The sequence below is a fragment of the Symphalangus syndactylus genome, chromosome 16 (assembly GCF_028878055.3).
Source record: "Symphalangus syndactylus isolate Jambi chromosome 16, NHGRI_mSymSyn1-v2.1_pri, whole genome shotgun sequence".
Classification (NCBI taxonomy): Eukaryota; Metazoa; Chordata; class Mammalia; order Primates; family Hylobatidae; genus Symphalangus; species Symphalangus syndactylus.
Window position 1 is genome coordinate 32,845,568 of NC_072438.2, and position 27,216 is coordinate 32,872,783.

A 27,216-nucleotide genomic window follows, 5' to 3' on the forward strand; every position below is an offset into this window, starting at 1 on the left:
GGCAGCTGAACAGCCGGGCTGTCAGTGAAGACCCTGGGGAGAGATAGGCGTGGGGTCAAGTCCTGGCCCTGCCGCATCCAGGCTGAATGGGTCTGGGGAAGTTACCTAATACCGCTAAAGCTCAGTTTCCTCATCTGTTAAATGGGGATATGGTAGTCCCTCCCTCAATGAGGCATAGTGAGAATTAAATGCCAAAATGCAGGAAAAGTGCCTGGCAGGCCAGTCAATAGTAGACTTTATTATTGTGCCCAGGAATTGGAAGATGAATTCAGGGTATCAGTGGATATCTCCCTGGACCATAGGTCTTCAAGATTTGCTGAGCCGCTCCCAATTTGCCTGAAGTTTGACCAGGAAAAACATCATTATGGAGTTCCCCCATAATCCAGTTTTGTTAAATATAACAGGCAGCCAGGCTCTGGGGCTCACACCTGTAATCCTAGCACTTTGGGAGGCTGAGGTGGGAGGATCACTTGAGCCCAAGAGTTAGAGACCAGACTGAGCAGCATAATGAGACCTCATTTCTACAAAAACTTTAAAAAATTAGCCAGGTGTGGCAGCTCGTGCCTGTAGTCCCAACTATTTGGGAGGCTAAGGCTGGAGGATCGCTTGAGCCCTGGAGTTAGAGGCTGTAGTGAGCTATGACTGCACCATTGCACTCCAGCCTGGATGACAGAGTGAGGACTTATCTCAAATAATAATAATAATAATAATAATAACATGCAAAATATGAAGGCAAAGATCTGGGCCTTTCTGGCTTTGCAATCTGAATGATCCTCAGGAGGAACTTAAGAGGTCTTCTCCACATGTCCCAAAGCCCTGTTGACAGTGGGCCAGGGGGTGGCTTTGTGGGTCCAGCATGCAGTCATGCCTCATCTGAGATCTCTTTGGGAAACTAGGCAAAGATCCTTGTGTATTCAGACCAATCCCCTCCAAACCTCCCGGGCATTTCTGACACCACCCTCCTCTGGGCACACCAGGCAGGGAGGGGCCTGGCATAGGGCTATCTTGTCTCAGGATCTCATCTCATTCCTTGCTTTTCTGCAACTCACCTTTCTCCCTGATGTCTAACTTAGTCGTTCTGAAATTTTAGTATCATCAAAATCACCAGGACAGATCCTAGACTGCTTGAGCTCCACCCCCAGAGTTTCTGATTCAGTATCACTGGGATTAGGGCCAAGGAACGTATATTCCTAACAAGTTCTCAGATGATGCCAAGTGATGTTGATTTCCAGACCACATTTGGAGAACCGATGATCTAAAGAAATTCATACGGAGGGTGAGGGACTGGGAAGTTCTGCTATTACTGCTATTACTCATCATGTCTCATAGGGTCTTGATGCATCAGCTCTTTTGGTTTTGTGGGCCTGGATCCTTTGAAATACAACAATAAATAATTATAAATTTAGATGAGTGCTCTGTAGGAAAACTCAGTGTGCCTTCAGAGAGCACACGGAGGGTCCTGATTGAGGGTCAGGAAGGACTGCTTTAAAGACACGACAATAGAAGCTGAAGATTAGGGTGCATAAAATTAGTTAGAAGAGAAGCCAGGGAACAGCATTCCAAGGAGCAGGACTGGACTATGCTTTGGAGCCACATTGTCATGGGTTTGTTGCTCAAAGAAACCAACTAACAGCTGTGGTTTCATTGAGCCTCAATAATAAGAGGTCAGGGCCAGGTGCCATGGGTCATGCCTATAATCTCAGCATTTTGAGAGGCTGAGGTGGGAGGATCACTTGAGTCTAGGAGTTTGAAGCCAGGCTGGGCAACATACTGAGACCTCATTTCTACAAAAAAAATTTAAAAATTAGCCAGGTGTGGTGGTGCATGCCTATGGTCCCAGCTATCAGGAGGCTGAGGTGGGAGGATCACTTGAGCCTGGGAGTTTGAGGCTGCAGTGAGCTGTGATCGAAGCACCGCACTCCAGCCTGGGAGACAGAGGAAGGCCTGTCTCAAAAGTAATAGTCATAATAACAAAAGGTCAGAAGAGAGACCCAGGCCCTTCCTTCTCACCTGTCCCTGCCCCTTCCTCCTCTGCTGCTTCCCCTCCTATCTGCCCTAGCACCATCAAGTCCTACTGCTGGGTGCCCTGCCTTAGTTGACTCTTGTCTTCATTGTACATTGTTTCAGTTATCTATTATTGCTGCATAACAAACCCTAACATTTAGTTCTCCCAATTCATGCGGCTGGCTGGGTGGTTTGGCTGCTGGACTCACCTGGGCTCACTCACGCAGCTGCACTCGGCTAGCAGCTGGTGAGGCAGCTGGGCTCTGGCTCTCTGGGCTGGGCACCTCTCTCCATATGGTCTTTCACTGCTCGTTCTTCATGGTATGGCCATGTCAGGGCAATATTCCAAGATGGGCAGGAGAGAAGCACAAGGCCTTCCAAGGTCCAGGCTCTGGAACCTACCTACTTGTCACTTCTGCCACATTTTATTGGTTGAGAGTGTTAGCCTTAAAGGAAGAGGCTGAGGCATGATAATTTAAAGAGTTTACTTAAGCCAAAGTGAGGACAGCTGCCTGGAAGACTCAGACCCAAGTAACCTTGCCTATGAGCTTCGTTCTGCCTTTCTCAAAAGCAGGTTTTTTAAGGCAAAGAAGGGGGACACGGGGAGAGTGGGCTGCTACAACACTGTCAGGAATCCTCATTGATTTACAGAAATAACATTGGTTAGGGATTGGCTATACATTGTGAAGCTATAGGGTATGGGTTATAGTGTCTGGTGTGGGATTACTGGGTTAATTTACAGCTCCTTGTGGTAATAGCAAGCAGTTTCAAGAGATGAATGCATAGCTCAAAAGTGAAGTGTAGGATGTGAGTGCTGTCTCATTGTCTTGTCTCTCTGGGCTTGATCATTTAAAATGACTTGGATTCCTCAGATAAAAGTTCTTTTTTTCTCAGGGGAAACCGGAAGGCAGAGGAGCAGAGAAAAGGAGCTTGTTTCCTTCTGTTTTCTTCCTGTTCCCATCTGCACAGCCTCAGCACCAGCCTTCAGCCTTGCAGCAGTGGTTGTTTCCAACTTTTTCCCACTCTTCCAGAGCCAGCCTGGATACCAGCTTTACAGGGCACTTCCTCCATGCCTCTAAGTCCTCATAACCCCGACCTCTTCTGATTCTCCAGTCTTAAGGATGGAAGCTGCTTCCTTCAGTTACTACCTCTTTGAGATCTCAGTGGTCCCACTTTGCCTTTTCAATATTCAGTTCAGCCAATTCCTTGTATTAAACTATCTCTGTTAATATAATAGATGTGGCCGGGCATGGTGGCTCATGCCTGTAATCCCAGCACTTTGGGAGGCCGAGGTGGGTGGATCACTTGAGGTCAGGAGTTCGAGACCAGCCTGGCCAATATGGAGAAACCCCTTCTCTACTAAAAATACAAAATTTAGCCAGGCATGGTGGCATGAGCCTGTAATCCACCTACTCAGGAGGCTGAGGCAGAAGAATCACTTGAACCTTGGAGGTGGAGGCTGCAGTGAGCCAAGATCGCACTACAGCATTCCAGCCTGGGCAACAGAGCAAAACTCTGTCTCAAAAAAATTAAAAAAAAAAATAGATGTAGTTTCTGTTTTCCTGACTGAACCCTAATACTTAGTATATCAGCAAAAATACACTCTGCTGCAAGTATCAGATACCCAACTACTGGTGGATTAAACCATAAGGTCATTTACAATTTACTCAAGAAAAGGCCTAGAGCCTTTGGTTTAGTTTCTCAACAAAAGATCTTCTTGCAAAAGATCCAACTTCTATCTTTCTACTCTGCCATCTATGGATGGTTGCCTTTTCATCCTCATGCTTGTTACCTCATGGTAGCAAGATAGCTGTTTTTGTTCCAGACATCATGGCTACATTCAAAGGCAGAAAGCCAGCATCTCTTCTTCCTTGGCTCTCAGAACTTCTTCCTTGGCTCTCAGAACTTCTTCCTTGGCTTGCTCTTACTCTCTTTCTCAAAATTTCCTCAACAGACTTTCCTTTACATCTCATTGGCCCAAACTAAAACAATGGTCACACCTAGCTGCAAGAGAGGCTGATAAATTTAATACTTAGCAAGGGAAGATGGGATTACCATGATGGGCTGAGGTCAATCATTGTTCTACCCCTGGGACTCTATCTACTACTACCTGAAAGAAAAATCAGAGATCTCTCCTCAGTGGAGAGCAGGGAAGTGGTATCAGGAGTGGGATTGCAGCTGAGGAAACACTTCTGCATCCACCTGCTGGCCTTGACTGCCTTCCTTGCCCCTGGCAGATGCACTGGCACTTAGCGTGCTTCCAAGTTTCCTTATCCATGGTTTGCTGGAACCTCTGGGTTCAACCCACACAGCTCAGGAAAGCAGACTGAGAAACAAACCCTGGCCCTCGTGGTGCTCCACATGCAGGCCACTGGACAGGCCTGAGCTCCAGGGCTTCTGGGCCTCTCCAAGTGGGTTTGGCTTCCACACTGCTGGCTGAAGGCTCACTTTCTCTTCCCCCAAGCTCTGTCTCTCCACTTGTACCCTGGGTTGTGAGGCAGAAGAGAAACCCAGGTGTTTAGAAAATTCACAGTCTAACCAGCAGCCTGTGTCCCTTTCTTTCTATGACTGCCTGTTTTCTGGCCTACGTTAAATAGTGAAATGAAGGAATTTAGAAAAAAAGCAATTTCTCTCCCTTCAGGCCTTGGTTTTTTCAAAACAAAAGAGAGCAGGAAGCTGGAAAGCACCATCTAAGGCTTGTGTGGTGGCCAGCTCCCTCTCCCTTCCCTGCTTCTCATCATAGCTCCAGAGCCGAGTTGGGGCCTGCAGCCTCCCCTAAGCCCTGAATACCCAGTGGAAAATGTGCAAGTTCTGTGTGCTCTAGTACACTCGTGCCTGTCTGGATATTCCTAGAGCTAACCACTCCAGCCATGGCTGCTGGGAATGGAAAAGCAAAGACCCCAGTACGTGACCTTTTCAATCTCTCTCTAGTGCCATTTTTCTCCCACAACCACTGTCTCCCACCCCCCAGGGACAGAAGGAAGGTGATACAGTGTTGATGTGTGTCCCTGCCCAAATCTCATGCTGAAATGGAATCCCCTTTGTTGAAGGTGGGGCCTGGTGGGAGGTGATTGGATAATGGAGGTGAATTTCTTATCAATGGTTTAGCACCATTTTCATGGTGCTGTCCTCATGATAGTAAGCTCTCCAGAGATCTGGTCATTTAAAAGTGTGTGGCACCTCCACCCCCTTGCTCTTGCTTTCACCGTGTGAGATGCCCACTCCCTCTTCACCTTCCACCATGATTGTAAGTTTCCTGAGGCCTCCCAGAAGCCAAGCAGATCCTAGCATCATGCTTCCTGTACAGCCTGCAGAACTGTGACTCAATTAAACCCCTTTCTTTAGAAATTACCCAGTCTCAGGTATTTCTTTATAGCAATGCGAAAATGACCCAATACAGATAAAGGATTTCCATCCCCTCTATGTTATATTTTCTTTTTCTTAACCCTAGCTAAGCCACAGTGGTTCATATTGGTCACTGCTCCATTCCCAGGGCCTGAAAGGGTCCTGGGCAAACAGTGGGCACTCACCAGCTGCTCTCTAGATAAGCAAAGGCCTCTGCCCCCTCCTCTCGCTCTGTTCCCATATCCTAGGATGCCTGCTCTTCCTGGCAAACCCTACTTGTCCTTCTGGGTCCAGCACACACTCCTGTTTTCCAGTAAGCCCTCTCTTCCTTTCTGGCAGTCAGGACTTGAGGAGCTCCTTCTTTCTTCGTGGGCCTCTCCCTGAGCCTCATCTCCTGCCTGCTCTGCTTAGAAAGTATTTTATTTGGCTTTATGTTACAGCAAGTTGCACACATGGCCCACTCCCTTTCTGGGTGTTTGTCACATATTGACAGGAATGGGAGAACCATGCTTGGCACATAGTAGATGCTTAGTATGTGTTAAACTAATCCTATTAATATTATGTATTATAAATTGTATATGTAGAATTGTATATGTAGTATACCTGTATGTATTGCAATATTTGTATGTATTGCAATATCTGTATGTTTGCGATATATAATTGCATACATACAGATATACTAAATACATATACACAGATATACTATATGTACCATGTACATATTTTATGTATATGCATATTATATGTGTATATGTAATATGTGTATATAACATATGGATTATATATTATAATATATAATTGCACACATGCAGGCATACTAAATTGCATATATACAGATAAATTATATATACAATGTACATATTTTGTGTATATGTATATTATATAATATGTATATATGTAATATGTGTATATAACAAGGATTATATATTACAATATATAATTGCACAGATGCAGGCATACTAAATTGCATATATACAGATAAATTATATATACAATGTACATATTTCGTGTATATGTATATTATATAATATGTGTATATGTAATATGTGTAATAACATATGGATTATATATTATGTATAATAATTCTAATAATGAGCCTTCCTTTGTTCCAGGCACAGGGCTACATTCTTTTTTTTTTTTTTTTTTTGAGACAGTCTCGCTGTGTCGCCCAGGCTGGAGTGCAATGGTGCAATCTCAGTTCACTGCAACCTCTGCCTCCTGGGTTCAAGCAATTCTCCTGCCTCAGCCTCCTGAGTAGCTGGGATTACAGGCCTGCGCCATCACGCCGGGCTAATTTTTGTATTTTTAGTAGAGAGGGGGTTTCACCATGTTGGCCAGGCTGGTCTGGAACTCCTGACCTCGTGATCCGCCCGCCTCTGCCTCCCAAAGTGCTGGGATTACAGGCGTGAGCTACCATGCCTAGCCAGGTCTACATTCTTTGCATGTTACCTCACTCCATCTCCCCAGCAGCCTGGAGAGTTGCCCAAGACCACACAGTCAGTGGGTGAAACAACTGAGATTCTAGTATTGGAAACTACCTGGTTTGAAAAGTCATCCTAAGAAAGGGCAGGTGGCCTTTTGCCTTTGGTAAATCCGGGAAAGCTGCTTGAAGGTGGGGGTGGGTTCGCTGGTTAAAGGAGAGGAAGAGTGCCCTCTTGGTGGGAGGTGGCAGAGAATAACCGGGAGAAGTGGGTGGTCCTGGGCACAGCCGTTTGCTCTTCGTCTGTCCTCCACTCATCTGGCCTTAAGTCAGCAACATCAAGAGCAATTGCTTTAACTGGTTCCAGGGAATGATGGTTCCAACGCACATTACCCCCATATGCTGACTGCACCAGCCCTGCGCTGCTGGAAATACGCTGGTCTCGGCCTATCAGAGCTCTAGTGAGCGGTTCCGGCGGGTTATCAGGACGCATTACTTCCCGCCTAGGCATTCAATGAATTGCATAAATGCCATCCACTGTGGCTAAAGGGCTCCTGCTCCATCTGCATCATTTCCGAGGCTGTCAGTCGGCATGACATGTATGCGCCGGGCCTCTCGCCGCCATCTGGCAGCCTCTTGGAAATCACAGCTCCCCCTGCACCCCCCACCCCGTGCTCCATCAGGAGCGGGGGCCTGAGCCAAGACCGCGGGTAAAGCAAGATTGGGACTTAGGCGCGCCTGTGCGGTGATAGCCAGGATTTAGCCGCCTCGATTGCTTTCTGACATGTCCGTAGCTCTTCTGAGCTTTACCTCTGCAGCCGTTGAAGCCGCAGGAGGAAAGAAGCAGAAATTGCATTTTCCACAGTGCACGCTTTGGGGAGGCCCATTCTTCAGGTCTAGAGGCAACTACCTGGGAAGGTTCCAGCAGCTGCCACTGCCTCCAACGGCCTGCCCTGGCCAACTCCCCCGGGGGGGAAGTTGCCCGTCCCAGGCAAGGGGACAGTCACTCGGACAGACAGAGCAGCAAGAGTGTGCTCTCCTCTGCGGCCACTGAGTAGGCAAATGGAAGTCCTTCCCTGAGAATCCTGAAAAATCCCGAGAGAATTTCGCATTTTACGGACAACTTAGCCACAAACATTCCCACGGCGGCAGGGATACGGACACTCAGCAGCCACACTTAGCCAGCTCTCTAAATCCCGCAGACCAAAGAATGTTCTCCCACAGCGAGGTTACACAAGAACCAGGAAGAGAGATTTCGCCTCCTGACACCAGAACAAAGGGGCTGATGTGAGGGTGTAAAGGGCAGGGAGGGTGCTGGAAGAACGGGTTGTTTTGATGCAAACCCTAAATCCCCCTTCTCTATTTCACTCTAACATCTACTAGGTGGGTGTTGCCCCGAGCCATGGCTCCCAAGTTTCGCCATGTCAAGGAATTTCCTGATGGAGGTGCCAGGACCTGCCCAATCTCAGGAGCTCCGACCCACTTGCTTTGTGGTGAAGACAGGAAAATGCATTTTAATAAGTATTCATTCAGGGCTCTCTTGCAGGTGGTTCTCAGCTGTAGGTTAAGAAACCACCGCCACTGCACAGAGTCCCTTCCTCCTTCATGGAATCTCTCCCTGAGGGGTGAGGCAAGGATGCCAACCGCGAATGCAGTGAGGGAGTGTCTGCCTCATTGAGAGAGGTCTCACTGCTCTGCGCTTCCTCCTTTCCACCTTAGACACTGTGTCTGCTCCCAGGACACGCCCTCTGTAACCCACCCCATGGGGGGACCCTCATTTTCTTGTGTTCTCCCTCCCACAGCATTGTTTCTTTCCAAAGGTGGGTGCCGACCATGTAAGATAACATGTCATGTCTCCATGTGGCCAGCAGCAGAAACAATGACATATTTCTCTGCATGTCCTTGGGCACCTAGCACGGTGATGGGCTTTACAGACATTCTTAAGCAACTGCATTACATATTTATTAAGTACTTCCCTTACTTCAAGCTCTGGGCTAGCTGATGGTAAAGAAAAGAAAGAAGGGAGACGAATAATTTTGACTCAAATTGATAAATGGAGCTTTAAGTATAAAGCATCAAACCTATTTGATTGGCAAAGATTGAAAAAAAGGAGAAGACCCAGCTGCGGTGGTGCAAGGAGGAACTCCGACAACGTATGGAGGACCGCAAGTGGGCAGGACTGTTCTGGAAGGCGAGGGGGCAATGTGTGACCAAAATTAAAATGTCTGTTCCTTTTGATCCCAAAATTCTAGTTCTAGGTACTTTTCCTAAGGAGATAACAGAACGAGGACATGAAGCTGTTTGCTCGAGTTATTCCCCAAACATCTACAGAGAACCTACCAGACACAGGGCAGGTGCTAGGTACTAGGCACAGAGTAGAAATGAAATGGGCAGGAGGATGTCTGAGAGTGGATGGGTGCAGAGAGGATCACTCTGGTGGGGTCTCTGAGAGCAAAAAAGTGACAACAACTTAAGAGTCCATCCATGGGTGTCTGAGTCCATTTATTTTGATACGGCCATGTAACAGAATATTAAGCCATTATTTAAAATGTTGATGTGAGCCAGGCTCAGAGGTTCACGCCTACAATCCCAACACTTTGGGAGGCTGAGGTGGGAGGATCACTTGAGGCAAGGAGTTCAAGACCAGCCTGGGCAACATAGCAAGACACCGTCTCTATAAAAATAATAAATAGGCCAGGCATGGTGGCTCATGCCTGTAATCCCAGCACTTTGGGAGGCCGAGGCGGGTGGATCACAAGGTCAGGAGCTCCAGACCAGCCTGGCCAAGATGGTGAAACCCCGTCTCTACTAAAAATACAAAAATTAGCTGGGCACGGTGACAGGCGCCTGTGATCCCAGCTACTCGGGAGGCTGAGGCAGGAGAATCACTTGAATCCGAGATCGTGCCACTGCACTCTAGCCTGGGCAACAGAGCAAGACTCTGTCTCAAAAAATACATCATAATAATAATAAATAAATAAATTTTAAATGTTGAGGTGGGCCGGGCATGGTGGCTTATGCCTGTAATCCCAGCATTTTGGGAGGCTGAGGCAAGTGGATCACTTGAGGTCAGGAGTTCAAGACCAGCCTGGCCAACATGGTGAAACTCCATCTCTACTAAAAATACAAAATTTAGCTGAGTGTGTTGGTGCACACCTGTAATCCCAGGTACTCAGGGTCTGAGGCACGAGAATTGCTTGATCCCAGGAGGCAGAGGTTGCAGTGAGCCAAGATCACACCACTGCATTCCAGCCTGGGAGACAGAGCAACATTCTGTCTCAAAATAATAATAATAATATAAAAATGTTGATGTGTGTATCTATAGTTATTGTTGGAGGAAGCTCTGTATGACATTGTTGAGTAAAAAATGCAAATTAGGAAACCAAAAATTCTCATTATGTAAAATTACATATAAATGTCTATGTGAGTACCTAAATAGGAGAAAGTGGTCGAAGATGTCATCTGTTAGATGTCAGAATGTTCAAATAATCTGTTTCCAGCACATTCTTCCTTCTACCTTTGTTTTTGAATTTTCTACAACAGCATGGAGCCAGAATGCAAACATTATCTTTGCAAGCAGAACGAACTAACGAAAGAATGAAAGAAGAGAAAGTGAGAGAGAGAAGAAAAAAGGAAAGAGAGAAAGAAGAAAGAGGAGAAAGAAAGAGAAAGAGAGAGAGAGAAAGAAAAAGAAAGAAAAGAAAGAGAAAGCAAAATAGCACCAAAGCCCAACCAGGGTGCTAACAGCCTGAGAGGGTGAAGCAGCCTCTTGGGAAGCCTGGTACTCCTCACATTGCCTCGCGTGCTATTTGCCCTGCAGGATTTCAGTTCATGAAGGTTAGGACTGGGGCTGGCACATGGTGGGGATCTGATAACTGTTTGTCCCTTTGTTGTAGCTGCTGTCCTCCTGCTGTGTTCTGAGATGAAACACTTGTACCCCAGAAAGACTCATGGGTCTCCGGTAACCTGACAAGTGCTCCATGACCTTCCTGGGCTTCTGTCTTCCAACGTGAGAATCTCAGAGGCTGGGACTGCCATCTGACAACATGTATCATCAACCCCAGGCCCAACGCCAGGCTGGGATTTGGCTGGCTGGCCCCGGGCCTGGGTTGTTCTTTCTTATCTACTGAGGCTTCGTTGAATTGGCCAACTGATGAGGCACAGCTGAGGCAGTGAAATCTTCCCGAGCGATACATGTGGCTGTCAGGATTATTCACAGTAGTTTGTGTCCCCTGTCCAAGACCCTTCTCCCCACAGACACCCTTCCAAACCCAGCTCATGACTAATAAACCCATACCCAAATTGATCTCACAGCTGTTCTTCAAATGTGGTGCCAGCCCACTCCTCAGAGCCAAGCTGTTTGGACTTGCAGTAAATTGGGGCAATTTCTCATCTGGGGCTTGTCACTGGTTTCAGAAACTGTCCTCATTCAGCACAGACTTTTCAGTGGTGACAGTAACATGTCTTGGCAAAAACACTGAGTTTGGAGAACTGGTTTCCTCTTACTACCAGACACACAAGCAAAAAGCCCCCGTCTGGCTGCTAATTCATTCAGTTCTCCAATGGATGCATGATTTGCTCATGAAAAAGAAAACAGTGAAGGCCCCCTCCTCATGGCTTTCTTCCAACAAATTGAGGCATGACTTCAAACAGTATGGCCCAGATAGGGGAGGGAGACAGGAAATTAAACACCCGTTGACCAAGTCAGTATTAGGCAGCTGGGGAAAGAGGATGGGGTGGAGGTTATTTGGAATAAGGTGTCAGGTTATCCATGAGGGCAAGAGCTGCCAACTACTTGAAGGCCAGCAGTGGCCAAAGTTCTAGAACCAGTAGCCACGATTGAGGTAGTAACAGTCGTGGGAGAAGTAACAATTGTAACCACAAACATCTGTGTGAAGCTCTACCCTTTATAAACCCTGTTCCCATACATAATCCCTTCAGCTGCAGTTAAAAAAGCAGGCTTTCCCTTAGATCCAGAGCACCCAAGGGCCATGAGGATCCATTTATTCATTTATTCATTCATTCACTTATGCACAAAGACTTACTTTTTGCCAAGCACTCCACTAGGTAACTATATTCACCAACATTCTACAGAGAAACAGAACCAATAAGATGCATATATAAAAGGGGAGGTTTATTTTAAGAATTCACTCACAAAATTACGGAGGCTGGCAAGTCCACATTTTGGAGGGTGGGCCAGAAGGCTGGAGATCCAGGAAGAGCCAATTTGCGGTTGAATTCAAAGGTCATCTGCTGTCGGAGTCTCTTCTTGCTCACAGGAGGTCAGTCTCTGTTTTATTCAGGCCTTAAACTGATTGGATGAGGCCCACCCACATTATGGAGGGCAGTTTGCTTTATTCAAAGTTCTCTGATTTAAATGTTCATCTCATCCAAAAACACCCTCACAGAAACATCCAGAAAAATATTTGGCCAAATAGCTGCACATCATGGCCCAGCTAAGTTGACAGATAACATTTTCTTTGCTTATTATCCTTCTTATTTTTACAAATTGATGGGGTACATGTGCAATTTTGTTACATGCATAAATTGCATAGTGGCCAAGTCAGGGCTTTTAGGGTATCCATCACCCGAATAACGTATATTGTGATGATTAATCAATTTCTCTTCATCCTCCCCACTTCCACCTCCTCACCCTTCTGAGTCTCTATTGCACATAAAATTAAACATCACAGTAATGAAGGCACTGAGCTGAATAAACCTAGCCCTCTGGAAGGTCATAGGCTAGGAATGAAAGCAATGGTATGTGCTAGAATAATTGTACGAGATTGAAAGTGATGCATGCTATAAAATAGACATAGATAAAAGTGCTAGAAACCTGAAAGCATTTCCTTTAGTCATGGGAGGAAGTGAGGGAGCAAGGGGCTTTCTGGAAAAGGAGGATTTGAGTGGGATCTTGAAGAGTAGGTAGGATTTGGATGGGTGCACATGCACATAGAGGGGGGAACATGACACCAGCTAGATGGACAAGCACAAACAAAGAGAGATTCGAATCTGTACAGGAAGCATCCAGGAAGTCATTGTACTTATAGGCAGAGGAAATACTGAAATAATTAACAAGCAATATGGCAACCAACAAAGTAGACACAGGCCATTGCACCCTGTTGGTGCATACCAGCTAGATATCAGCCTCAGCTATAGCACAGGTTTTTCAACATCTTCTTTCCTGTCCCATTCCTGTAATAAGTGGTCTTATTTCTTAGTTATAGCTAACAGTGGGTGAGCCAGGTTGTAGGAGGCAAGCATTGTAGTGTTTGCCCCAGCATCCACTAAACCCAACTGTGGTTTCCCTCCCTAATCTCCAGCCCATACTCTTCAGTTTGTACTTCATCACTGGCTCTAGATGGGCCATGTGACACAGTCCTAAGCCAGTCAGAGCCTCACACCCTCACTGCCAGGGCGATTGGTCAAGAACAATGACACCACTGGAGCCAATTATACACTGCAAGGCAATTGCTGTATTTTCACTCTTCTGCTCTCATCCTGAATACGAGAGGTGATAGGAGTGGAGCCAATGTCCCATGTTCAGTTTGAGACTGAAGCCAAATACATTCATGGGCAGAGCAGAGAAACAGAGAGAAGATGGGTCCTGGTTACTTCAAATCCAGCCCACAGCACATGGAGGAGGCTATGAGGCAGAGAGCATGAGTCCAAATCCACAAGCACCTGGCAGTGATTCAAAACCATGATAATAATCTTAACATCCAATGTTTATTAAGCACTTACCACGTATCAAGCACTAACACTGTATTTAATCCTTTCAACCTTCAAAGGTAGTTACTATGATCTCTCATTTTATAGCTGAGAAAACTGACTCAAAAAAAAAATAAAGAAATATTCTCAAGGGCCCCCTCACAAGTCAGCAGTGAAATCATGTTTCAAACCCAGGTCTCTCAGATGTTGAACTCTAAGCTCTTGCTGCCTAAGTGGTTCAGAAATACCTGGAAAGAGGCTGGGTGTGGTGACTTACGCCTATAAATTCCAGCATTTTGGGGGGCCGAGGTGGGTGGATCACCTGAGATCAGGAGTTCAAGACCAGCCTGGGCAACAAGGTGAAATCCCATCTCTACTAAAAATACAAAAATTAGCCAGGTGTGGTGGCGCACATCTGTAGTCCCAGCTACTGGGGAGGCTGAGGAGGTAGAATTGCTTGAACCCGGGAGGTAGAAGTTGCAGTGAGCTCGGATCGTGCAACTCCACTCCAGCCTGAGCGACGGAGCGAGACTCTGCCTCAAAAAAGAAAGAAGAATGACAGAAAGAAAGACGAAAGAAAAGAGAGAGAGAGAGAGAGAGGAAGAAAGAAAGAAAGAGAAAGGAAAGGAAAGGAAAGGAAAGGAAAGGAAAGGAAAGGAAGGAAGGAAGGAAGGAAGGAAGGAAGGAAGGAAGGAAAGAAGGAAGGAAGGGAAAGAAAGAGAGAGAGAGAGAGAGAGAAAGAAAGAAAAGACTGGAAAGATTTTTTTTTTTTTTTTTTAATTACAGAGATCCAGGCCAACCCCTAGAGATCTGGGTCACTGGGTCTGGGGTGGGGGCCCAGACACCAGATTTTTTTCTGTTCTCCCAAAGTACTGCAAATGGGCAGCCAGGATCAAGTGCCACTGGTCAAGGCATGTGGGATGAAGCTCTTATTTCTGTAAAGCAGTTTCAGGCATGTGCACAAAAACCATGTGACACTGACCTCCCAAACTCCCAGCAGCTCGGGGCAACCCCATGTGTCAGCAAACACCTCCCTTTAGATTACCTATACAATCTCGGCCAGCTCCTGATGGATGGAACTGAGATCTGACTTAAAGGAAGCGAGTGAGGGGTGAGGAATGGACTAGGTGAGAAGAAGAGAAGCTCTCTTTTTTATTTGGCCTGTCATTTTTAGAAAACACACTTTATAGTACTATGAAGGAACAGAAAGCAGCTGCTTTGGGAAACTCTGGGGGATGTCAGCTCCCGGCTTGTCATGGTTATGATCCATGTTCTGTTCCACTCCACTTACAAGAACAAATTTCCCCGTGAAACGCCGGGTACAGTGTACACAGCTGGGCCCACCACACACACTGCAGCAAGGGCCAGGAAAGAGCCTGGCTGAGATAGGGCACGAGCCAGCCTTCCACATCCTGGGGCCAGCTGGTTTTGTAGTTATTGGAGGAGGGGAAGGGAGTTATTTGGTTTTTTTCCCAGAGGTTGGCTGAATATAATCATTGAGGAGTTCCTCTCTGAACATTCTTCCTTGCTTTAAAAAAAAAAAAAAAAAAAAAAAAAACAGCCTGGACTGCAATTTTGTCTTTATGGCCTTTCCCAGGAGATTGGCTTTTATTTCAAAAGTAAAACCCCAGCACAAAGGGTAAGGAAGCTTGCAAACCTTTTGAGGATGGCTGTATAGCAAGAGCTTTCATGAAAATGCTTCTGCAAGTCCTATATTATCAGGAAAACGGCTTTTGCACTTGTTCTCAAAAATCTCCAGGTTCCTTCTGATTTTATGATTCTGAGTCTCTTGGTTCCAACACAGTGCTGGGCATATAGTTGATATTAAGCAAGAAAATGGTGGTTTTTTGTTTTGTTTTGTTTTGTGTGTGTGTGTGAAAAAACATGAGCAGAAAAGAACGCCTATTGGCCAACTAGCTTCCTTCCTCATCAGCAAGACTCAGGACTTCAGCATCCCCTGAAATGTGAAATGATTACCAAATGGCTTGAATTTTGATGATACATTTCACCATTGGAGTGAAATTTAAGAAAAAAAATGCAAATACAAAATTATCCTATGTTTGTTGTTAGTATTTTAATGTGTTTCTACAAACAAACAAGAAAACGTTAAAACTATATTCAGAGGGGTGGGGAGGGAAAGGAGATTCGATCCAGTGCTGGGAAGGATGTTATCCATTTCTAAAAGGCAACAGGGAGACCTTTGAACCCAGGACTCAACGCTTAAGACCTTCCTTTCAAACTGATTGTTACTCAACATCTTTTGCCTACAACCAAAGACAAATTGACCCACCTGTGCCAGATCACACTTCTCCTTCCTGTCCAAAAGGATATTGTGAGGGTTTCTGATAATATCTCACAAGATCAAGGCCCACCTGGTCTGGAGCATTTCGCAAATCCATATTAACCACATCCCAAAAGAGCCAGTGAGCCCATGAGAATCCTGGGTGGTTTTTACTCTTTTCTTCTACCAGTGTGCCAAACTGCCTAACAATTTTATAAGGGATTAACACCCTCCCGTCTGGAATTTCTGCAATTTACCCTTTTTTCCTTAAAAAGGAACTAAAAAAGCTCTTTCCATCGCCGGCTCTCTCATGCCACTCCCATACCTCGTGATTCCTCAGGGAATACTCACAGCAGTTCCATGGCCATATCAGCAAGTTTTTCAGTGTCCTGGGGTGCAATTTAGCTGAGCTTTGGACGTGGATGGCACTAATTTAAAGGAGCTAGACATTTTTTTCACTATCCTCCCAGTCCAAAGGATCAGTTTGCTTGTTCCCTAAATAGTTGCTTTAAAGGTAAGCTTCTCTGAAAAAGCTAAAAGCAGACTTTGTGTGGTTATAGTCTGTTCTGGGCTTCAACACTTGCTGCTTATAGGTTCACAAGGAATCCTTGCAACAACTCTATACAGTAGGTACAGCTGTTTACCCTCTCGTGCAGATCAGAAAACTGAAGCACAAAGAGGGTAACTTTTCCAAGGTCACACAGCTCGTAAGTGGCAGAGCCGGCCATGCAACCCCCATCCTGAACCGCCATGCTACACTGATCTGTTCCTTGTCATTTTTTTGAGCTTAGCTTGAAAAGTCCTTCATGATTGGCAGGCGGAATTATGGGAAATGATTTTCTCTTTTCTGTTCAAGTGTTTTGCATCAAGCGATTGTTTTTAAAGCCCTTTGAGATAGCTCTGGCGACCCGACTGGCCCCAGCCTTCATGGAACCCAAGCCTTCCTCTACCAGCCTCTGGCCTCCCTGCCTCCTTCAGGCTCCCCTTTGTTGACAGCATCAGTCACGGGGCTGCTGCCTCCTTCACTCTGCAGCAGGAAAGCCCACCTGGCTCCTTGTCTGCCTGCTGACTCATCCCATCATTCCTTTTGGGAGCCACAGATCCAATGGAGCTAGATGGTAAGGACCAAAGACTCTCCCCTGGAAGCACTATGACTCCAAGAAAAGACCTGATATTGTAAGTTGAATTGTGTCCCCTCAAATTCATATGTTGAAGCCCTAACTCCCAGCTCGTTAGAATGTGACCTTATTTAGAAATAGGGTCATTGCAGATGTAATTAATTAAGATGAGGTCATAGCGGAGTTGAGTGGGCCCAATCCAATAAGACTGGTGTCCTTACAGAAAGGGGAAATTTGAACACAGATCTACACAGAGAACGCCATGGGAAGATGAAGGCAGAGATGGGGTGATGCATCTACAAACCAAGGAACATCAAAGACGGCCAGCAAACCACCAGGAGCTAGGGAGGGGCATGGAACAGATGCTGCCTCACAGCCTCAGAAGGAATCAGCTCAGCTGACACGTTGACCTGGGCTTCCAGCCTCCAGAATTATGAGATAATATACTTCTGTTGATTATATCACCCAGTTTGTGGTACTTAGTTACACAGCCCTAGGAAAGGAATACACTGAATATCACATGATAAAGAGGAAAAAAGAAAATTCCAGTTAACAAAATCCTCCAGCTCTCCTCTTAGATTCCCTTCTTTTGGGAAACCTTTCCAGAGCCCTTGACCGTGGCCCTACAGAAGAGGGGACTGGTGGAGCTCGCTGGCAGAAGAGAAGGCCAGGACATGGCGTTGAGATGCTGTGTTGCAGGGATAACATGCTAGTGTGTTTATCTGTGGTGCCTTTGGTGGAAAGCTTGTGAGGCTAGGAGGAAATAAAGGCACCTCCAAGGCCCCCATTAGGCTCCATCCTGCCCCGAGTCTGGGTAAAGTGCTCCTTCCACGTGTTTCCTGCCTTAGCTCCTTAGGCTTCCTCCATCCTCGCTCCCATGGCATGGCCTGAAGATCATCTCTTTCCTTGTTAGCTCCCCAGCTAGACTCACCCTCAGGACCAGACTAAGGTCAGGACATGCCCACTGGCTCCCCATTGTATCTGCAAGGCCAAGCGACATGCTGGGGCCACCGTACACATCTGTTAGGTGGATGGACGGATCATGTGTGTATAGGAGGAAAACGAGAGCCAAAGCGCTACGAAGGTGAAGCCAGGTGTGGTGGCTCATGCCTGTAATTCCAACATTTTGGGAGGCCAAGGTGGAAGGATAGCTTGAGACCAGGTGTTCAAGACCAGCCTGTGCAACAAAGCAAGACCCCGTCTGTACAAATAGTAAAAAAATAAACCAGTTGTAGTGGCATGCATCTACAGTCTCAGCTACTTGGGAGGCTGAGGAAGGAGGATTGCTTGAGCCCAGGAGTTCAAGGTTACAGTGAGCTATGACTGCATCACTGCACCCCAACCTGAGTGACACAGCAAGACTCTGTCTCAAAAAACAAACAACAACAACAAAAACTAGGAAGATGAAAAGCAGAAAGGGAAGGTAAAGAAGAAGCAGAATATTTTTAAAATGAGAGGAGGAGTGAAAAGGGAGAGAAAAGAGAGAGAAAAAGGACAAAGAATGAATGAGAGAAGGACAAGAAGAATATGCATTTTTCTGATATGGATTCACAATTGCTGGTCTGATCCTCTTGGGACCAGGTGTTTTCCACATTCAGAATCTGGGGGTTTTTAAGGAGGGTACTGTGCGGCATTGTACCCGCATGGGGGCAGCCTCCTGTACACAAACACACATTACATTTCTGCAGCAAAAAGGTATGTATATTCACACAATGTGGGATAAACAAAGACTAGAAACAGCCTCACGTAGTTGGAGTCGGGTCAGATTTTCTTAAACTTTAGGTTTTCAGAGGATTTTGGACTTAGGAGGATGTTCATGGAGCATGGTTCTGTTATGGGGCCTCTGCAGCCCAAGCCAGGCTAAAATGGAGTCTGCTCATACTTCTCGTGTCTAAGAAGGCAAAATGCCCGGGGCCGAGAGCCTTTCCCCTGCTGTTGTGTTCTCAGGTCTCATCCAAGGTGAATTTTGGGCCAAGTGTTCCCAAGAAAGCATTGAGGACAAACCATTTGTTCAATCTAGAAAAAGACAGGGCTTTGTTCACAATCCAAGCAAGACGAAGAAGGAGAGACAGGGAGAGAAGCCTTCGTATGGAAAATCCAGTCCTTTAGTTGCATACTCTTCACTTTTCCCCACTAATAAGCCCCATTTTCCATTATTCTTTTCTGGGAAATAGTTCCACAGTCATTTTCCCAGCTGCTGGGCCCCCACCCCCACAGTCCTGGCTGCAGATGGTCTGGGCAGTGTCTGGTGGAACCCCGATGGGGCCTCCAAGCATTGAGAGTGCTCCCCTCCTACAGGATTTGTCCTGGAACCAGCTGAGCTTACTATTGAATGGCTTGAGGCAGCCGAAGACATATTTCTGCTGTCACTCAAGGATCCTGGAGTGTGTCCAAGCCCAACTCCCCGTGCCATATCTAGAGTTGAGGGTTAGGATAGGGCAGAGAAAAGAAAATAAGATTCACGGCCAGGCAGGTTTGGCTTTCAGGCTTGTCCCTGCCACTTGTCATGTGATCTTAGGCACATGACTTCATCTTTCTGAATTTCAGTCTCCTCCTCTGTAGAAAGTGGATAGTGATATTCTCCTGCAGAGCTGTTGTGAAGGTGAAAGGAGACAACATAGGATAATATAGGAAAAGCCTAGGCCCTTACTGAATAGCAAGTGTTCCTATGTTTGTCTTTCCATGAACCATCTGTTGACTCTTCTTCGGGAAGTGGTTTCCTGTTTCCTAGGTGGTGGTTGGGGTGACGGCTGTGGGAGAAATTGGAAGACTTTTGGAGCAAGTCCCTGAGTTTCTCCTGCCCTGGTCCATACTCTCCAGACCGCAGGCAATTCCACAACTTTTGGGACCCTCCAGAAAGCTGTCCTGCAGTTGGGCTGGTTTCTATAAAGCAAAGTTGACTTCAAAACCTCTCTCTCCAAGATGTCAATGGTTAGAAGCAATCCACTGGTGATCACACCAGCTCACTCCACCTGGCCTACCTAGGGGCCAGTGTAGCTCTAGGGCTGGCCCTGCCCCACGCAGACACCTCCACCTGCCTGAGCACATATGCCCTGGACCAGCCCCTTGGTGCTTCCTAAGTCAGCTGCTGCAGTGGTCGGCAGCTCACAGAGCTCTTATAGACAGGGAGGAGACCCAGCCAGCACTGACCACTGGTATTGATGCCCAGGGCAACACAAGGCCTCCTCAGCTCCTAGCTCTTAGGACTCACTTGCGTCAGGTTGAGATTCCACTCACTGTGCATGGTCACTATTGTCTGTGCAGTGCTGTTGGCTCCTGGTGTCTGTCCGTGGAGTCCTCATGGTCCAAGATGGTTGCTTGAGCTCCAGCTACCATGTCTGTGTTCCGATTGCTTCCTAGGGGCCTCCCTACCCAGTGACCATCACTGAGCACACATTTCACTGATTCATGTGATGGTTCTAAACAAATCTATATATTCTTTGAGAAAGGTGGGAGTCTGTGTCCCCTCCTCCTGAGACTGGGCCAGCCTTTGTGACTTACTTGTTACCAATAAAAGGCAATGGAAGAAAGGCCATGTGCCTCACCCCAGAAAGGTCATGCAGTTTCCAGCTGGTACTCTTGCCAGGCGTGCTCTTGGGGGCAGCCACCAGTAAGTCTCATGCCCCAGGATCATCATGGTCAAAATGTCACACCTGAAGGGAATAGTGTTGTTATCAAGACTGCTGGATAGGGCCAGGCACGGTGGCTCACGCTTGTAATCCCAGCACTTTGGGAGGCCAAGGTGGGCGGATCATTTGGGTCAGGAGTTTGAGACCAGCCTGGCCAACATGGTGAAACCCTGTCTCTACTGAAAATACAAAAATTAGCTGGGCGTGGTGTCACACACCTGTAGTCCCAGCTACTTGGGAGGCTGAGGTAGGAGAATCGCTTGAGCCTGGGAGGCGGAGGTTACAGTGAGCAGAGATCTCATCACTGCACTCCAGCCTGGGAAAAAAAAAAGACTACTCGATATCAGTCAGAGGGCCCAGCGCTGGTCAGGCCACAGTTCCTGAGAAGTGGTTCCTCTCTCTACCCTGCTATGGAAGCAGTTAGGGGAGCTGCTAGGAGGGTGAGCTCTGGAGGCTGAGTGTTGGGAATCACATGCTGCTTCCTCCGCTCATTGGCATGTGTCCTTATGCAGGCAATGTTACCCACCCACTGGGCCTCCTTTTTCATCTGTAAAATGGGTATGATAATTGTCACCACCTCATAGAATTGATATGAAAATTAGTTAATACATGAGACAGTCTCAGAACTGTGTCTCACTCAATATCACCTGTTTTATTTCATGCCACCAATTATTTCATAAAATTACTGTTTCCTCATATATAGCTTTCTCTCCACTAGAACGTGGCTGTACAGGGCACGCACTATGGTCACTGTGCTGGCGACCATCCTATCCTCACTGCTGGCTCACCACAACCTAGAAGAGCGTCTGTCACACAGCAGGGACTTGAATCAGTTTGGATCAGGTTTTTTGGCTTTTTCTTTTATTTTCAGGTTTGGATCAGGTTTGACTATGTGTAACAGATCAACTCGGAACAACAGTGGCTTTAAAAGGGAGCAGTTTATCTGCCTCTCAGGAATAAGAGGTGTCTGGAGGTGTACACCCCAGGAAAAGTCTTGTGAAACTGTCATCATCAGAGGTCCAGACTCCTTCCACCTTGCTTCTGCAGCAGGTTTAGTATGTCTACTTCATGGCCCACAATGGCTGCTTAAGCTCCAGCCATCACATAGGAATTCTGTGCCAGGAACAAAAAGGCACAAAGAGGCATATCATTTTTCCTTTAGGGAAAATTTCTAGCAGTTCTATACAATAATTTAGTTTACATCTCATTGGCCTAACCTTAATGCATGGTTACATCAGCTAGGAAGCTCATCCCACTGGGAAGGGCAGTGTTATTCCCACTGGGAAAGGCAGCATTATTTCCAGATGAAGTTAGGATTCTAACGGACAGGAGGAAATATTGAGAAGAAATGAGCAGTCTCTGGCCAGTGCTCAGTAAATTTCAGGCAGATAGATAAATGGTCCAGGCCGCCTCCGCCCTTTCCACCCATGCCCTGGGGGTTCCCACTGCCCTGCAGGCCAGCTGACCTGTGATTTGTTCCAGCTTCGTCTCTAGAAGGCTGTGACTACTGCCTGAGAGGGAGTCAAAAGGTAGGAAGGAGACTGGCTCAGGAGAAGGGGATGGTGCAAGGCAGAAGCAGCCACTCTTCCATCCTTGGCATACCCATCCTTGACAATGACACTGTCATCAGTCATCCCTTCCATGCCCAGGGCCTGCTGTGGCAGGGACTTTGGGGGCTTGCTCCAAGGGAGTGAGGATGGCTAAGGATAAGACCAATCTTCTTTACTTCCTAAGACTTCATCACCCCAGGACTTCATCTGCTTGGTTACCAGATGGTTATCACCATCTACCCCCACAGGACACAAGCTGTCACCTTGTGGCCACTGTCAGTGCGAGTCAGCAGTCCTCTGGGCAGGTGTGAAGGTTCCAGCTGATGAATGGGAAACTTCAGGCTGGAGAGGGAGGGCAGGAGCCCTACTCAGCCTCTTGGGTCCCAAGAGCCCTGCATCCTCTTTGGCTCAAGGTGCAAAATCTTCTGAGAAGGTTTGGCCATAGTGGGTTCCAGAAACAGATGCCAAGTCACAAGCTTCTGCTTCTGAAAGGTGAGAGCAGAGAGCTGGATTTGGGCAAATCTAGGCCAGGTTCACACATGCTGAGTGGACAGACTCTGGCTCCTACCCGGATCCTGCTCCTCTGCAGCTTTCTGTGCTCACGGTCATTGTCCACCTCGCTCTATCCTGGCCTCTTCTACTGACCACCAGAGCCCCACAGACCATGACCTCTGGCCTGGGCTGAGTCTTCTGGCTGCTAGGAGTGGAGGATTCGCAAAGTTCACAGTCTCATTAGTCCTCAGGAATAAAAGGTCCTACTTGGCTACTAGATGATTCATCACCGTCATCACCAACACCAAAGCCAAGATCAAGGGAAGATCGTCATGGGTCTCTTGAGGACCTGAGCATGGAGGTGGGCACCAACGACGTGCAGAACACTGAGCTCTTCGTCAGCCTTGGCAAAGTGCTTGTCCCATGCTATGCACTTTGCACCTAGCATCCTATTTCGTCTTCCCCTCAACCCCGTGCTGTTGAGACCATTGTTATTATCCCCATTTCACAGATGAGGAAACTGAGGTGTAGAGAGGTAGACTTGCCCAATGACCTCACCTACAGGGAAGCCCCAGTGACCCTGTGGGGAGGTAAAAAAGGACATCTAGAAAATGTGTGATCTCCCCTTGGTGGCAGGGGCCTTACTAGCAAAGCAAGAGCATTGCAGACATGAATTCTGGATCTAGTTATTTTGGTTATCACCTGGCATGACAGAGTGTTAGAGGTGGACTGACCTGGGAGAGGACCAAATCCAAAATTCTCCTTATACGGAGGAGGAAATGGAGGCCAGAGTGGGGAAGCACCTTGCCCTGGCTTCATGTCAGCAGGTCCAACGTGCAGCCTGCTCTCATTTAGTATGGATACTTCTTGTCCCTGATAAGTTGCTATTTTTTAAAAAGGCTTTTCTTTGGTTTAAAAAAAAAAAAGTATTTCTGTCCTGTGGGCATGGTTGGATTTTCCCTCAACTTTTCACTAGCACCAAGTGCAAAAAAGGCTGAGGTTGTTACACAGTGACAAGCACCCCCGATCAGTATATTTTGGGAGGACAAACAACTTCAAGGGACTCAGCATCATCTTATCATGACACCTCCCACTCCCAAGAGTGATCTACGTAAGTATCATGCTAAACACTTCACAGTTATTCCATGGCATCCCCCAGTCCCTGATGGAGGAACTCCTCCTTACTTTTCCTATCTTGTAGCTGAGGACACTGAGGTTTATCCAGGGAACCTGTCCAAGATTACACACTTGATAAACAGCAGAACCAGCTCTAAAGGAGGGTTGGCAAATCACAGCCCACAAGTGAGATCCAACCAGCTGCCTATTTTTGCATGGCCCATGAGCTGAGAATAGTTCTTACACTTTTAGAGGATTGGCCGGTGGGTGGGGGGAAGCAACCAAAGAAGAATATTTCACGACTCATGAAAATTATATGAATTTCAAATGTCAGTATCCATAAGTAAAGTTTTATTGGGACACTGCCATGCCCATTCATTTACAGATTGTGGCTGCTTTCGAGTAGTTGCAACAGAAATGGTATGGCCAGCAAAGCCTAAAATATTTACTGCCTGGCCCTTTACAGAAAAATTTGCTGACCACCCCCGCTCTAAAGCAAAGGCTCCTACCCCATGTTTTAATGTTCCAAGAAAGCTCCAAGCCTAGCATCAGAACTGTGAGCGTCAGGGTTTCCAGACCTTACCCTCAGGATGACGCCAGACAAGACAAGCCACGGAAGTCACCAAACTTCTCTGGGGCTTAACTGCAAAATAAGGATAATCATCACACCTTGCCTGGCTCCTAAAACTGTCAGAAGATGAAAACAAAATAGTGTACATGAAAGCATTTTGTAATCCAGAAAGCACTCTACAGAAATGGAAATGATTCAGAGAAAGAGGGCTGGTATAAAGGAAAGAAGCCAACTGGAGGAGGTGGGGGTGGGTTTGCCTTGCTTTTGCAGGATTCATTAATAAAACAGACCAAGCCTGTTGGGAATGGCCTTTGTCATAAACCCTGCGCCCCTTGCTCCCCCATGAAGCATATTCTTTACCTTGAAGCATGGATTCACCTCTTAAAACATTTACATTTGGGGCCAGTGTCACTGTCCCAGAGAAATGTCTTGCAGGGCATTCCCAGGTTTGGGCTTCTTCCCAAGGTGTGGGCTTCCTCCACGAGGCAATTTTAAGGCACTAGGAAGACTTCCCTGTCCCCAAATTCACTCTGCTCTTTTCTGCTCACTGATTTGCAAAATTTCACGGAGATTCGTTTCTGTGATTATTCCAAATCTGTTAAAACAAATATTTCTGGACTAGGCTATCATTAAACCCTGTTGGTTATTTCTAGAGTGTAAACAAATCGGTTGATCATTTGTTCAAGAAATATTTGCTAAGGTCCCACAAAATGTAGGAGACCAATGGGCATTCGAGGGACAGACAAGAGAAGCTAGGAGGGTGAAACCGAATCAGGTGTGGTCACCACTGTGTCCAACCAGCTCCATTTTTCAAGGTGTTTAAGAAAGAGAAGGGAGAAAGAAAAGAAGGTGTAGCAAGGGTTCCAGTAGGCATGGTTAGGGCTGGAACCCTTCTATGATGGAGAAGGGTAAGAGGCAGCAGAGCCCAAGAGCTAAGTTTTGTGGAGACACATTTTGATTGTGTGAAAGGGTATTTGGAGCTGCTGCCTGGTAACTCCGGGGTGGAGTCCACTGCTGCCATGAACCCCCTCCCACTTACAGGGGAATCTGCTGTTTTTGACTGTCAGCACAAAAGCCAATCTGAACCCGACAGCAGCCCAGCTTTCCTATTGCTCCCCAACCACAGCCGCAGCCCCCCTGCTGGCACCATGGATGCCTGACACTCAGCTGATCTTTTAAAAGTGAGAAACAAACAAAACTGTGTGCAGAATTGGATGTTTATTTCCACCATCTGCGTGGCAATACAAGTTCAAGTTATAATGGCATCCGCTCTCCATCAGTATTAGGCAACCATTTAAACATCTACAGCCATTTACTGATTATAAACACACACTAAAAAAAAGGCGGCAAGTGGCATGTGGCCCCGCACCTGCTGCCTCTGTGTGCGTCAGTCAATTTCATGCCTAGGAAGCTCTAGGCTCCATGGGGATGGATCTATAAAGCAGTTTGGTTGGTTGTGGGTTTTACTTTTTTTTCCCTGGGAATAGCATAAACCAAGTTGGCCCAAAATACACTTATTGCAAATAGATGGGAATAAATGGAAAATAGACAATGATCATAAATGCAAACCCAAAAAATGCTGAATTTCCTGATGTTAAAAGGTCCATTTGCTTTTAATTAGAAGATAAAAACTGATGAGTGTTTTTACTGGCCTTCAAGAAAAGTTAGCAGGGATTACTGTTCAAATGCTCCTGCCCACCACCACCCCCACCTCTCCCACCCCAGGAAGGTCTGAGTCACCAGGCAATGATGGAACAGCACATCAACTGGATGTGGTGAGAGAGGCACTGGAAACTGACGAAATCGATGCATTTTATGGGGGGGAATAAAAGAAAAGTTTGATCCGAAAACTGGGAAAACGTTTTCTGGATCAACTTTTTGTCTTGCAAAAGGTTTCTCTACCTCCTTCAGACCTGCCCCTGGCCGTCATGGGCCTGTGGCTGGCTGCAGCTTGAGACCTGCCTCAGTGCCATCCTGAAGGGCCTGTGTGGTTTTGGGTTGCCATTCTCAGAATCTGCTTTATTACCTGGGAGAGCTAAAATGGGGAATTTCATTAGACTAATGGATTCCTAGGGACTCTGGATCTTACATTTCCAGGTTAATGTCTCCAACGTGAGGTTTGGTTTGGTTTGTCTGAGAGTTTTCTAACTAAAAGTACCTTCTGCCACTGTGGTGTAAAGGACCCACTGATTGCCCATGACCAAGTTTTTTGGAAGGAGGAGTGGGAACAGACCTCTTTCAGCTTCTCATCTGGTCAGAAGCTCCAAGTTCTCCCAGAAAGCTCCTTCATCTCTCTCATGTGATCCATTAAGCGCATCAGAGACTCTTCCACCAGAAGCACCACAGTCAGCTCCTCTGCTCCACCCCGGGGGTGCCTCTCTGCCCCCCTTTCCTTTGAACACTGGTTTTGAGATGGCGCTCTGCCTTCTCGGCTCATTGAGCCTGGCTGGCGGGAACCCAGCATAGCTTGCTTTGTCTTCAATCCATTTTAGAATAAAAGTTAGCTCTATATAACTACAACAATTACCACCCCACCACCAGCATATTACAGAACTAATCCTATTTGGGGTTCTAACTTAGAGCCTCACTTTGGGAAAGTTGGCATTGAAAGTGAATTATTACACACCAGTGTGGACTCAAGTCCATTTCGCATGATAACCAGCAAAATTTGAAGCATGTCAAATTATAATTTATCCAGCATCCTGAAAGACCTTTGGGAGCCTGTGTGGAGGCATAAACATCTCCTGTAAATCCAGTTTTATTAACTCTGGGGAAAGTTGTTTAAAAAAATAAAAACAAAATGAAAACACTGTCTCAAGTACTTTCAATCTCCCCTCTCTGCACTTTTGTAATTGTCACTGGTTCCTAATGCTTCCTGATTCCCTCCTCTTACCCTTTTTCCACTAAAATCTACTCTTAGGTGATCTTACTTGGATCCTGACTAACGGGTAAAAGAAAGGTCATTACAGAAATGAAACA

General features: G+C 46.6%; 1 protein-coding gene across 4 annotated transcripts in view; it reads right to left on the reverse strand.

Moving 5' to 3' along the window:
* SEPSECS (Sep (O-phosphoserine) tRNA:Sec (selenocysteine) tRNA synthase) overlaps positions 1 to 27,216 on the reverse strand; it is a 72,077-nt gene that overhangs the window by 308 nt on the left and 44,553 nt on the right. The window contains exon 12 of one of the 4 annotated variants that reach the window (XM_055245903.2): positions 13,476 to 15,437. The exons of 1 other annotated variant lie outside the window; for it this stretch is intronic. In XM_055245903.2, the coding sequence (XP_055101878.1) occupies positions 15,420 to 15,437 (18 nt within the window). In that variant the 3' untranslated portion in view covers positions 13,476 to 15,419. 2 more of the 4 variants (XM_055245900.2, XM_063619752.1) reach the window with 2 other exon arrangements.